This window comes from Cyprinodon variegatus, unplaced genomic scaffold (genome assembly GCF_000732505.1).
Source record: "Cyprinodon variegatus isolate N-32 unplaced genomic scaffold, C_variegatus-1.0 Scaffold48, whole genome shotgun sequence".
In the NCBI taxonomy this organism is placed as follows: Eukaryota; Metazoa; Chordata; class Actinopteri; order Cyprinodontiformes; family Cyprinodontidae; genus Cyprinodon; species Cyprinodon variegatus.
Genome location: NW_015150501.1, coordinates 1,463,755 through 1,478,478, shown reverse-complemented (window position 1 = coordinate 1,478,478; position 14,724 = coordinate 1,463,755). Strand labels below are relative to the sequence as shown.

Here is a 14,724-nt window from a genome sequence, read left to right as displayed (position 1 = left end):
TGAACTCAAATGCAGGCCACGCCCTTCTGATTCCTACTAATGAGAAATGTGTCCTTTTAGTTCCACATTACAGAGTAAAGCACTACTCTGTTATTGGGCCTCCAACTTTGCTTATGCCAAGTCTGACAGACTGGAGGCATGCACACAATAGAACAGAAGAGCATTAGAGGTGCTTGGCACATAGTGTGCTGAGGCATATTAAAGACTATAAAACCTTACTTCACTTATTCATATCCTTTCTTTATCATGTCTGTCAGTCTCTTCATCCATCTTTGATTCAAAAACATTCTTCTGTTTTTCGTAGTCTAAGAATTAATTTTGAGAGGCTTGTTATTAAGCATGGATGCATTGTCTTATTATGGGCTTAATTTTTAATATTTATATAAAGAGTTTATTTTAATAACAATTTAAAATACATCTCCAGCAGTGTTTCTTTGATGACTTTCAATTCAAAATAGGAAGAGTGGCAATCTCTCCCGATATCAAAGGCTCTGTGAGAAGTGAAAGTGTATTCAATTTTTAACACGGTTATTCTCCATGTAGGCCACTGTGCTTTATTTGAAGTTTTGAAACACAGCGTGCTCATACTCTATATTCTCTGCTATGCCACGTCTCCACATATCATAACTAATCATGGTGGGCTGCGGCCATTTTTTGGCCCTGGTATTTTTTGAAGACTTTTAGAAGACTCCAATGTGTGCAGCTGCAAATCCTCAATAAATAAATAAAATAAGAAGCCACAACAGGAAGCAATACTGCTGCCAACTTTTCCTTTTCTCAATTATAGAAAGCATTCCTGGATCAGAGCTTCAAGTTCTCTTTGTGTGTATGCCCTTTCTGCTCAAACTTTCATTTGATTGTGGCAGAAGGCCATTTATGCTGAGCCTGATTTTACCTGAGGGGAGTTTCACTCTACTATCACCACATGCATTCTCAGTATGAGGCATTGCTGCAAAGAAAATAACACAATGCAAGCCGCCTTCGACTGCACATTTTAATCCAGGAGGGTTGAATTCTGTAGGTCAACGACTAGATTCAATCTGCTGGGTGTCTGTTGAACAAGTATGTTAAAAATTGCAGATTTTCAATGTTTATTTTAACAAACCAGATTCAAATTATTACAGTTCAGTAAAAAATATATTAAGCAGCCCTCAGTGAAAATCATCTGGGCTGAAGCAGAGAAACCTGCAACATAGAGATCCCTGTGGACCAAATATAGACACTCCTGCCTTATAAATACTGACCAATCAAGTATGATTTGACAAAGCTGACTCTACAGTAGCTTGAGATGATAAATAAAACTGATTTGATTTAAAAATAATTTATGCTTCTTTCATCTTAAGGGCATTTCTCTTTAGAAATGTAACTTTGGTAGAAGTAGACAAACATCCTCTTAATTCAGTTCTTCAACATTTAAATTATTCTGCAGCTCTGAGTGTTCATCCACTGTGTGGGTTTGTGTATATATAACCAGAGCAGGGAAGAGAGGGAGTCACACACCAGCAAAGATACAGCAGGCTTACTCAACATCTGATAGGGATTGTCTGCTTGAATATGCACCATAACCCTGAGCCTCCCATACCCCGCTGCTTAGGGAACAGGATGCCAGCGTGCCTCCTCCTCTTCTTAGCAGCTTTGTAGTCAAGTAATCAGAACCTAGTCTCCTTTTCTTTTCAATGTCAGCTGAGACATGTTTGATGCATGAGGGAAAAACAGCTTTCCACTGGACTCAATTGGCTTTGTGAAACCTGCACATAAACAAATTATTTTATAACTAGGAAAGTCTAAAAAAGTTTGAATGATGTGGAAAAGTATTCATCCATTCACCTTGGCTTTTTATGTCGCACTTAATTGTCAACATTTATTAAACTATTTTAAATAGAAGACAAAAATCGCTTAAGAAAATAAAAGTTTTCAAATATTGATTTCATTTATCAAAGACAAACAAATCTGTCTTTGTGAGAGAATATATAGAAAATGTTACATTAATTAACAAATAAGTGTCAAACTAAAGTTTTTAAGAACATCAAACTAATTTCATTATTAAGCAAAGAAAACAACAGTTAATACAACACAAAATACCATTTTTTGTATTAAGGAAGAGAAAAAAAATCCAACTATTCTCAAAATCACTTTTTTAACTATTGTATATACAGGTCAGTTTAAGCTCATGTAAATATTTTCAAGAATACCTTAATATTACTTTGATTTAAGATTTTAAATTAAAACTATTTTTGTTATTCTCTTTTATCTTTGGGAGCAAACAATTATTGTGAGCAAAATTCATGGCGTAAGCCTTTATGTTGATCAGGTAATTCAATTTATTGTATTTCAAGATATTGTGAAGGATCAGGCAGAAGGCGAGGCTGAGGGACAAACGAACTATGTTTTTAGTTCTACTATATTAATAACCCAACAGTTGCTTCAAACATTTACCTACTAGGTATCTGTTAAATCTCTTTAAATAGTGGAAAAGCAACTTTACAGTTTTTTTTTTTAGCTTTACGAAACTGTCATGTTCGTTTACATCCTGGGGGCTAAGCCCCTCCCCTGATTCCTAAAATCTACTGATGCTGTACAATCGCTCTTTACATTGCAACCAAGTGTCATACCCTCCATGTCATCCCATAAAAAGAAATAATAAACCACTTTAAACAAATGTAAATATGCATAACATCCTTAAATACACATTTAGCATCAAGTGTTTTAAACATTAGTCTGTCAAAACAGAGGAGAGTCCCTGCATCTCTTTGGCCCTCTATGTCTGTGTCCCTTGAACATCATGCGGGTAATAAATAAACCCAGACAAAGCCATCCAACCGCATCCAGTAAAAAGTACAAAGCAGAATACATGCCACAGAAAACCATTTCCAGCTCTTTTTATTTTTTTAGAGGCCGTTATTGTTTAGCAGTGTCGAATAAAGCCAGCTCGCCAACAAAACATGCAGTTTGTGAGACCACAGGAAGCCAAGATGTTATTGGATGCAAATATAATTTACTATGGCTGCGTTAGAGTTGTTTCCTCAAGCTATTTATCTTCAAGCTCTAGGGACAGAGCCTGGTGCCAAATCCTGTCCCCCTAATCCCTGCTCCATTATTATACTGCAAACTGTCTACTTAGCACAGGGACGATTTTTTTTTAAGATACTGGAGGACAGCCAACTTAGAGGAAGTCAATTTTCCTCTGTGGCTTTTTTAAAGAGATTTTCCTTTGGTGCGCTCTCTCTCACCTGACAGCGTCCAGTTACCAGTGGTGTCCATCACCAGGGTGGTGGCGTTTGGGGGTTCTGGAGGAGCGAGGGATGAACAAATGAGGAAAGCATGAGAGGAGAGATGATGAAGGCTCAAAGAAAAGGGATAAAGTGGGATTTTCATCCAACGTGGTGAATACAGTATTCATTTACATTCATGCTGGCTATTTGTGATGCCAAACAGCCTCTTACAATGATTTACCCTTTCACTTCAAGATCTCCAAAAGCACAATGAAATCTGGAAAATAATTTCTTAATACCCGGTTGAGTATAGAGATTATCTTTCAGAGCTTTGACAAAATAAAATTGGCAAAAACATAAAGATGGCACAGAAACGATGTAAAGAGAGTAGAGAGTGGATGTCAAGTGACAATTAGAAGGTGGTGAGAAGCGGCTCAGACCTACCAGACGGCCCAGAGGTGCTGCTGAGTGAGCTGGGACTCCATGTGGGAGCAGAGGAGGTGGTGTTCACTGGAGGAGACGAACTAAGATCTGGAAACTTTGGAGGATTGTGAAGAAAAGAATTTTGGTCTGTCCCATCCTCCTCAAACGGCTCTGGATATGCAAAATACGAAAAATGAAAAAAAAATTATTAATTACAGAAATATTTCCTGATTATGCCACAAATATTACTTTTTAAAGATGTTTGCAAGGAAATTGGAGGTTTATTCCTAAGTTTGATAAAATCTTTTCCTATTATTACTTTTTTTTGATTATCCACTGTAGTATTGGGAGGTACCCCCATCAGCAATTCCTTCTAACTGGTTTTGTCGCTGATGGAGCTGGTGAGGCAGCAGCTCCATCACTTTAATATGAAGACTACAGCAGCTCTCGCCTGAAGAAGCTGGAGGAACTGTTTTAGATCAAACAGACCTTTAGATCGCCCTCACATGCAAAAGCTTGAGAAGGCAGTCATAGCTTAAATCGCTCTGAAGGTGCAAAACACTCAGTAGTTTCACGGGTTTGTTCCCTATCTTTGCTAGATTAAACTATTATTATTAAGTCATAGATAAATAAAGGTTTTGAAAGTGTTGGTAACCTTTTTCTCTAAGTTATCGTAAGGACATTTAGCATATTGTCAGTTTTAAAATACCCTTGCACCAAAGAATGTTATTTTAAAATTGAATAAACAAAATCATCGTGATTTTCTTTGTTTTAAACTGACGACACAAATCATTATAGACATACATTATAGACATACATTATAGACATTTGCTTATGAAAAGAAAGGCTCTCTATTCTGTAAATTATTAAGGCAGATTTTTATAGTTTTCATGATAAAGACAAGAGTTTTATTTTTCTAAAGTTAGATTGAGTTCACTCCCTCTTTTGTAAATGGTTGTACATTTAGTCAGATTTAAAGCACCTGATTCTGATTTTTACTTAAAACTTTTTGTTTTATGTGGTTGAGTTACAAGGCTTTCTTTAAATCTATTTCAATCGAGTTTGAAACACTTAATTATTAAACACTATATTTAGCAAAAATATCCCACTATTTGAATCTTCAACAATCACCTGACCTCCTAGGACATATTTTTTTTACTACTCTTGAATTGTGGCAAGTAAAATATCTCCAATATCTGCAAATGGCCAATAGTCCACATTTAGGATGTGCCTGATCAGTTCTCATTGATTAACACACGTAGAGGCTGCCATTTTTTATTTTAGTGTTTCTACTCACCTCGAATGTAAATAGAAACCTTACATGTTGGTGTTGGTATAATTTGAATGTCAAAATTATAGATTTCTTCTCAAACACAACCCTTTTGTAAAATGTCACTAACACAAGTAGATGTGAAGGGAAAAGTGCATCTGTGGTCACAGCTGGGCAAAAGGACTTCATCAGCGAAGAACGAGTCTTTCTAATCAGGAGGTGATGGATTTCCTATTGACAAGAATGATGGATTGCGTTTGCTCACTATCTCACGAGCTACCATCGGTGTTGTAACTCACGTACAGTGACTGAATGCTCACAGCAAGCGGGTGTGCAGAAAGGGATTGTTTCTGAGCGCTGATAGCAGTGAAGATAAAGGATTAGGTCATGTGGATGATTTAACTCAGTCGCGACTGAGTTAAATACCTGGATGGAGCATATGAGGCATACAGGAACAATCATCCACCTTGATGATTGCATTTGTATAATTTACTCATTAGAGCTAAATATCTTCCATCTACAATTATCCGTTTATTTTCAGACAGCAGACAGGCTTTAATGGACCCGATTTCAGTCTGGAGCCATTATTCTGGCATTCACACAGTTTTACAGCAACATTTCATTTCATCACCTTTATGATTCAAACCGACAAACTAGACTCTGCTGGGTGAAATCTTTCTTGCACTTGACTTTGTGAGACTGCACGGCAGCTAGATTATCACATCGACCCTGACACAATGAACAGCTTAAGCAGCCAAGGTTATCTCAGTTACAGTGCAGATGGGTACACCTGAGTCCTGGGCAGGAAGTATTTATTATACTTCAGATATGCTGAGGTAAAAACGAAAAAGAAAGACAGTGGAGGTTAGAAATGTGAAACTTTGACTTTCATAAGAAGTGTATAAAAATGTGCCAGCATGGTCATATTAGCGTACATGAAGAGACAAACCATACCAGAAGGACTGTTTGCAAATATTCTTTATTAGAGATACTAAAATGTAAATGCTGGCAGTGGAAGCATTATTCTGACAGAGGAACTATTATGAAACAACTGGTAAATAACCTTCCACTCTGGACCTCTGCTCTTTTTTTCTAATATGTGTTATGCATATAATGATATGCATAACTTATGTTTGTAATTGTCCTCTACTTTGTTGATGAAGAACCTCATGTGTAAAAACATCCAAGCCTGCTGTACCCTTGCAGCCCTGCATATAAATGTAAGCTCCTTTGAGTCCACTGCATTTTTTTTATGTTTCAAGAATAAATGCAAACAAGGGTATGTTTATAAAAGGAATGATTTTTTTTTTTTTTTTTTTAAGGGTATGTTTATAAAAGGAATGATTTTTTTTTTTTTTTTTTTACCATGGATTTATGCATAATACCCTTATGATTAATTGTTAAGTATATCTAACAATGTTCAACCCTGTTATATAAAACTCAAAGTTGTGATTGAGGCAATAGTTTTAGTTAATTTTATTTTGAAAGGCTGGCATTATGGCGTCTGTAATGCCAGTTTTAGCTGTGTAATAAAACATCATTTTTTAAGAGATTGCATTTCTTTTATTTTGGAAGGGTAAAGCAGCTACATTGGTATGATTAGTAGTTGAGTTACATGTATGTAATGTAATTCTAACTTCTTATATACATAATGATTTCTACCACACCAGACCAACAACAATCAACAATTTTAAGCATGTTTAAACTATCAAGTACTGATGATTTCCCTTAAATGGCAGCCTAAGGCAGCTATTTGAATACCCTGTTAATTCTGAATTCTACATGGGTTTTATTTTTAAAAGCCAACATTTTTTAAATCTGTCTGAGCTCCATCAATAATACGTAACAGACAAAACCATAAAATTGTATCAAATAAGAATCCTTTTATTTTAAAGGGTATCTAAAAATTTCATTTGGAAATTCTAACCCTTTTTATAGCAGTAATACAGCATTAAGAACCTGAAATTTACTCATGTACATTAATTTATGAGAATGCAGCCTTTTATTTTGAAGAGTGGTTTTGGGAACTGAACCAATCTCTTGCATGTTTCAGCTCAGACTGAAAAATTCACTTTTTTCCTTTTTGCCAAAATGATTCAACTTAAGTTTCATCTTAACGCCAAAAACTGGTGAAATCTTGGATCTTATGAGAGAGAAAAAAATGTAATGTAAAGCTTTTCAGTTTTTGCTTTTTTATTTACATATTCAGATACTTTGAAACACACCTTGACTTGTTTTCAGAGTTAGAGAAAAAGTGGAAAACAAAATATATTTAATATGCAATAGATGACCTTAAAAGATTTGAAATAATAGTTTGTAGTCAAACCTAAAATATTTTCACCATGGATTTTTCCTGGAAATAATAACAATATCTAAGATGTCAATATATCTATGATGCAAGAGCAAATTTTGTGCAGGCATATAATGGCCCAGAACCAGCAGGGGAGCCACTTATCTCAAAATGTAAAACCAACAGATTCAGTTTCCTACCAGAGAGGAAGGAGATCTCGCTGATGAGCAACCAGCGGTCTGCAAAGAAGAATTTGCAGCGGAGGATCTGAGCCAGCCGGCCGCCGAGCGGCAGGGAGATGGGTCGTGAAGAGGGGTCCTTCAGATCTTCTAGGGGAACAGGCAGTGCGAGTGCAGGAGAAGACCAGGGCTGCAGGAGGCCAGGCTTGAAAAGACACTCTACTTTGCTGAAGACTCGCACGCCCTGCGTGTGGCGGTTGTTACTGTGTACCTAAGAAAACGGCACAAGCATGTTTTCAAGAGAAAAAATAATCCATGCAAGATAGGGATCAAGAGGGATAGAGATGCAATCAGGAAATCTACCAAGTACATATGTGAATTAGCTTCAATATGTGGCAAAGTATGGGATGTTTATTATTCATAGTGAGTAGAGAAGCTGGAAAAGATCAAATTAAGAAACTAAATTAATGACACATTTCCATTTTGTTGAACTATAATTGCTTTGGCATTAAAAGCACAGAGCGGGAATACAGATGAACAAAATAACCAAGGGGGAACACAGCAAGGAAAGTCACTAGATATGTTTACATGAACATTATTATTTAGAATAAAGACCGATGTGTCACATAAACACAGGGATTAGGAGAAATGATTACATTGAGCTCAATAGGATTGATTTTTTTTTTTTTTTTTGATTGAGAGGTGTATAATCCAATCATGTCAATTTAAAGCAATTCTTCCAATCATTTAATTTGGACTGGGGCAAGACCTGCCTGCACTTATGTGGAAGAAAAAGGCAGCACAGTTAAAGCACCTTCAACCATTCTAAAAACCTACACAAAACAGTCAAAACCAACACACTACTTTGTTCATTTTATCATTTTTCTTTCCTTAATGGGTGGAAGACTCCAAACCTTGTTGCAAGTGTTTTTTAATACTGACATTTCAACAACTATAGCTAACTCAGATTCATTATTTGAAATTATTTGGACACACACAGGAAAAAAAGGTCTCATTTTGTTTTGAATGCAAAACCTTTTTCAGTTGTAATTTGATTCGGCTTTTTCTTCAGTTTAGCTGCAGCAACGCTAATATTTTAGTTAGAGGAATATGGGTTAGCAGAGAAAATGTTTTGGTTAGCTGTACCCTCCAACGCTGGTTATTCCAGTTTTTACTCAGGTTTTCCAAACAATTTGTATATCTTCCTAGATTTTTGGGCTTAAAAAGAAATGAATATTAGCTAAAATGGGCGTTTCAGCTTTACAAAAAAAAAAAAAAAAAAAAACTGTAGAGAAGACATCAATCACAGAACTCAATGAATCTCTCACAAGCCCTAATATATGAGGCTGAGAGAATAGGGAGGAAGTTTAGAAGATGAGAAAAGGATGTCGATGGTAAAAGGAGTAAGTGAGAGGTCAAAACTTAAGATCAGAGGAGGAAACCAAGAAGGAAAATGGTGGATTTTATTTTTCTTTAGAGATAGAGGAGTTAAGAGTAGAGGTTGCCTTGACAGGCTGGCTGTTAACCTCACACAGTGCAGGAGCGGTCATGCTAATCTAATCCACATGTTAACGCTCACACACACACACACACACCCACACAAACACCCACACACACATAAGATGCAAGACGTCCAGCTGCACCAGATGCTCTGATGACGTGTATGCAGCGTATCATGGCTGTACGACTGTAACAAGTAAATGACTACTCCGTTAGGGAATACAGCATACAATGACCTGCAAAAGGTTTTTTTTTTTTTCTTTTTTTTTTTGGGGAAACTCTTTGTATTTTTTATTTTACTTTTTTTTTTAAATCATAAATCCAGTCTCTATTAAGTATTATCTCTGATCTTTCTCTTTAGTTTCAAATTCGCTGACAGAAATGTTTTAAAATTTTCCCAAAAAGGATTGATTTGCAAGTTGACAAAAAGCAGACTCAAGAGTGCTGTGATTGTCAAAGGGTTAGAGAGCAGATTTCCCATTTGGGGAGGCTATTAACAACAGGTTAGGGAACTCTGTCCAGCAGAGACAAGTCAACCAAGATTTGGGTTCAGGTTCCCAGTCTTTATTTATCTGACCTGTGCGCCTGACATATCCGCTCAGTCAGGCAAGCATAACAGTGTATGTCAGCTGAGGTTAGTGTGTGAAAACCACAGGGGAAAATTCAGGAAAAGCTGTATAAGTCTAGGAAAAACAATAGAAATACTGCTGGGAGATATTTTAAATTGTAACTAAGGTAAAGTAGAACAATGCTTAACAAATGAAGAATAAAAAATCTGTTGAGTGTACGCTGAATATAATTAGATTTTTATGAGTAGTTTTTGGTTGTAAATTCACTTTTAAATATGTACAATAGGAATTTGTTTCACCCAAGCCGAAATTCCAACCCCGGTCTAATGCAAAAACACAGTTATAACTCAAACTGGGTTGCTTCATATCATTATCTCCATGGTTGCTCCAAAAACTAACCCCAAAAGCCACACAGACGCACAAACCGACTGATGAAACTCGGTGGCTGCCAGAGAGACGAGCAGTGATGCACTGTCCTGCCAGAAACAATGGTGCATTCAAACTAATTAAACGGCCACAGAGCTATTTCAGTCAATATGAAGCTGGTGGCAGATTAACAAAGCTAAACACATTACAATGAAGCTGGAATATGGGAATCTCAAGGATATCTCAACCATGATCTAGAGAATCATTTAACACCAAGCAACTTTTACATTCACATCATAATTTGAAACTTTAGTTTTTAATATTTACTAATGATAGTACATACAACCTAAAATATATCATTGAACTATATAACGGAAAAATTACATGTCAGAAAAGCTGATGTAAATTGGAGTTACCGGTACACTAGAAAGTAAAAAACTTCATTAGAAGAGGAAAGACAAGCCTTCCATTAGTCATCTGGTGTTTTTGTTTTTGAACTAATGACTTCAGTTTATATAATCACTTTAATAGTCCGTGGTAGTTCTCCTCATGTAGTAGCCTGGACCATTTGGCCAGTGATTGGAGATGGATAATAGGATCTTCAAGTTTCTCATTAGCGATAACGGGTCAAAAATCAAAGAAATCTGACTTTTTATTACAATTTTTTAAATGCAGCAAAACTAAGAATTTCCATAGTCCTTTAGCTCTAAAACACCAGCAAACATTGATGCACTTTGAAGGTAGATGAGGTAGCTAGGTTTGGAACACGTGTTTGGTGCATACATAAGGAAAATGTGATTCAAAACTACTGAAAGTCTCTGCATTATTATTTTTCAAAATGGAAAGGTATTGATTTTAGAGTATGTGCAAACCAGGCTGGAAGGCATTTATTTTTTCTGTTGAACCCATCATTAGGAATTATTGATTTTAATCCAATTCAAAGCTAAATCAAACACAGCAAATTATTTTTCAGACCAAAATTGAATATTACAACAAAGTAAAACTATTCCAACTTAACTTTCAATAAAACCAAATAGATTATTAATTTTGAATCAAGTTAAATTCATTTTCATACCAGCGCATTTAATTTTAAATTATCCTGAAAAACTCAAAGTTTCTGATAGCAAAAGTTTCTGTCTATACAAATAGACCCGATGGTAATGTATTCAAAATTAAAATGTGTCCGTCCTCACCTGCATGCTGTTGAAGAACCTGGGCTTCTCAAAGTGGAACTCAATGTCCACACTGCCTTGCCCAAGGGCTTCCCGACTCCATCCAAGGTAATCGTACCCTGGCCACACCCGCAGCTCAGTAGTTTCTATAAAGTCATCTCCTCCTAGGACGCCATCACAAAGCTGGCCAAGGCCTCCAAACTGCATCCTGAGCAAACATCGCATCATTTTCATTAGATGAAACAGCAAGAGGCAAATAAAAGGAGCAAAACTTAAAGATAAACATGCAAAAACACATTAATGGCAGAAACACATCCCAGCTGCTCAATCCCAACAATCAGACCTCATCTCCCCACAGTATATGAGCCTTTGCGCCAAAATCTGAAAAGAAAACGTCTGGATTACATCAGAAGTGGCTGCTCTCTCGTTAGCAAAACATTTCAGCCCCATTAACTGCATTGCCTGTAAGAATGTGGACCCCTCAACCAACCCGAAATTCCTGGGTTACCCTTCATTGCCCACTGCCAAACATTATGGTCTGGAAACACGCCTCAAATCTCAGGGCGACAAAGGAAAATAATGACATCTCTAGATTAGGTGGAGAAAAAACAAAACACCTTTCAGGTTGAGCAGATATGATAAGCACCAGGCATATTACATTTTCTTTCACAGTTTATTATATTTTGGCCCCATCTGAACATTTCCATAAAAGTTCAATCTGTGTGAGTTTATGAAGGCGAGTTACCTTCTACTAGTAGTTAAATGTTTAGACAGACAAGAGGTGCAGCAGAGTGTCTTACCCCTGTTCGGTGCTCCCATCATAGGTAGAGTCGTTTAGATAGACCGGGAGGCCAGGTAAGTTCATGACGTGACCCACTGGAGCCGTGTAGGCGTTCAGTCCATCTGGAGAAACCAAACTACACGTTACGGAACAAATTTTTTTTAAGGAAAAAATGTTTCTTGTTGCTTTCTTTCTCAGACAAAACATACTACCTCTCATATCTTGCTTTTATTTTCTATACAGTAACAGCCTGTTAAGTGCTACAGTTCCAGCATTTAACTAAATTTGCTGTAAGCTAAAACATTTTGGCTTCCAATGTATTCAAATGCACGCTGTTACTAGAATTAAACACTTTTTTTGTGCAAAAGTTGACATAATTGCACCAATCAGGGCAGGTGGTCATCAGTGGTTAGTGTGAGGGGTGGAAAAGCGTATTAAACATGGTCATTTGAGTGCTTTTATGTTGTGTTTTCTTCTTGGGAAATTGTAAATGCAAAAAATCTGCTTTTTATCTGATTAACGTTTAACATTTGCTTTCTTACAATAAATTATTTTTTTCTTTCTTTTTATTAAATGGTGTCGAACCCATTCCTTCTGTCATGTGACTTTCTTATGTGTCCCTTGTTCAAAATTTAAACAAAATGTCTGAATGACTTCATCAGTCTGCAGTCCAATTTGACAGAGTCCTGTTATTTACTTAACTATTACATACATGTATTCTAAAGCTGAGACATTTCTTTCAATGCCAGTATTATTATCAGTTTGAGCAACAGCAGCTCCTCTGTTGGATCGAACAACGGAGGTCAGCCTTCACTCCCAACATGCATCAATAAGACTTAATTCTATCCCTGGTCACCTCTGATTCTCCTCTAGGCCACTCTTGAAAAATAATGACAGTAGTTGTACAATATAATTCATATTTATCACCACCTCTGGATCACTGACCTCCATATAAATGATGCAGTGAACTTTTTGCATCATTCATGTGTCATTCAGAGTAATTTGGTTTGGCCCCGACAGCAGTTGAAGAACACCGAGAGCAAGAGCTGACACAAATGGTCAAGATTCTTCAGCTGTTCAAAGAGTTTTGATACCATGTACTCACACATAAAAAAAAAAAACAGCCCTCTCCAATTTAAAAAAAAATGCACATGCCCGACCTTGTATCCGCTCCCAAGAGGAACGCCTATTAAGCGCGTGCGAGAACATCCACAAGCCCATTTCTCCTTGTGCACGCTCTGTTTAAAAGTTGTTGCTTGCATCGCTCATACAAGCTTATTTTCCAAAAGAAGATTTGCAATTTTTCCACTATGTCAGACTCACCACCGGTAAGTGAAAATGGGGACCAGAATGTATGATGACCTCTTATTCATATGATCTTATTTATATGACCTATTATTTATATGATCCCTGGAATATACCTTTAAAATAAACACTATGAATGACCTTTTTTAAGACTTTTTTCAGAATTGTTTTCTGTCATAATGACCTTTATCAAAATTGTTGCACATATGTTTTTCTTTCAGCCCTAATAATGATAGACAAGGAAAGCTTCAGTTCACAGGCTCTTCCTGTCAAACTCAAATCCTCATCTTTGATATTAAAATTTCAACTTTGCAGACAGAAAAACGTAATGTTAAAAACACATTATAGCCACCTATCAGTGGTCCTAATGTTTTGACTCAGTGTGTTTTTAAATGTGTCCATGAAATAGCAACAGATGGTTCTTAGTCAGGAAAATGGGAGTAGAGCTCTTCATCTTAGGTCTGTTCATCACTGCAATTCATTAACCCATCTAACCTCTCCATTGTAACCAACAGCTGGACAGCGGGAGTGATACTGAAACTGGTATTGTTGATAATAACTCCTCACAGGGTATTTGCACTCTAGCACACGGATGACTGCCTTAGGGTAAGACAGTGTCTCTCTGAATGTTAAAGGAACACAAGAAGGAGCAGCCACCTCTGTATACTCGGATATGTGATTACATAAGAATGGATGGAAAAAAGGCTGGTATTCATTAGATTCTGCATAATCTGTGGCCTGAGGTTGAACCAAGTTGCTGCACCCCTGAGACCACTGTGGAACATTTCTTTTTTTTTTATAGAGATGCTCTCCCAGAAGGCACAGAGCAGGAACTGGGTCTCTTCGATTCACAGACAACTATGATTTACAGAGCACCCCGTTTTGTCTCTGGGAGGTGGATGGGGCAGGAAAGAAGATGAACCAGTCATAAATACTCAGTGTTGTGCTTCAGTAAAACCAACATCATTTATCAGACTGTGGCTTCTTTTCTCTGGGCGAATCCCTCAGAGGAGACAAAAACACGTCTTTGTAATCATTACCATCTGATATGAAATTAAATCTAAGGCGAGGGAAAACCCAGTCACCTTCAACATAAACTTATCTACATCTAGCAGCCATGCCTCAAATACACTGTCCAGAATGATAAGAAAAGCAAATAGTTTGTGTGTCTATGTGCTCTCCTTATGTCTCCCACATGCACATACTTACCATTCCACACACAACCGTAGAGCTCCACCCGAAGGCAAACACTCATCACCCGGTCAGCCAGGGGGTAAAACCGGACCATACGGGCAACAATTGGAGGGCCGAGGTCTTTCAGCACAATATCATAGGTGTTCTCATTACCTGACACCACCTAGAAACAGGGAGAAGCACCAATACTCAATGACATGCCACACCAATCTGACTCTCCCTCAGGGTGTCCCCCGTTAACTACTGGCTTCAGTTAATCCTGCCTGAAGGCCCAGTCTATTTCTATTCTGGGCATCATGAAGTTCTATTGATTTAAAAGGCATCTTAAAGAAATGATTGGACTTTTCTTTTCAGTTTCCAAAGAAGGAAACATTGGATGGATGGATGGATGGATGGATGGATGGATGGATGGATGGATGGATGGATGGATGGATGGATGGATGGATGGATGGATGGATGGATG

General features: G+C 37.2%; 1 protein-coding gene across 6 annotated transcripts in view; it reads right to left on the bottom strand.

The window, feature by feature from the left end:
- ddr1 (discoidin domain receptor tyrosine kinase 1) overlaps positions 1-14,724 on the bottom strand; it is a 73,619-nt gene that overhangs the window by 16,924 nt on the left and 41,971 nt on the right. For 5 of the 6 annotated variants that reach the window (XM_015370752.1, XM_015370750.1, XM_015370753.1 and 2 more), the window contains exons 6-11: positions 14,277-14,424; positions 11,782-11,884; positions 11,003-11,189; positions 7,396-7,645; positions 3,657-3,806; positions 3,231-3,287 (exon numbers count right to left, since the gene is read on the bottom strand). In XM_015370752.1, the coding sequence (XP_015226238.1) occupies positions 3,231-3,287; positions 3,657-3,806; positions 7,396-7,645; positions 11,003-11,189; positions 11,782-11,884; positions 14,277-14,424 (895 nt within the window). The remainder of the gene's footprint in view (positions 1-3,230; positions 3,288-3,656; positions 3,807-7,395; positions 7,646-11,002; positions 11,190-11,781; positions 11,885-14,276; positions 14,425-14,724) is intronic. The other variant, XM_015370754.1, reaches the window with a different exon arrangement.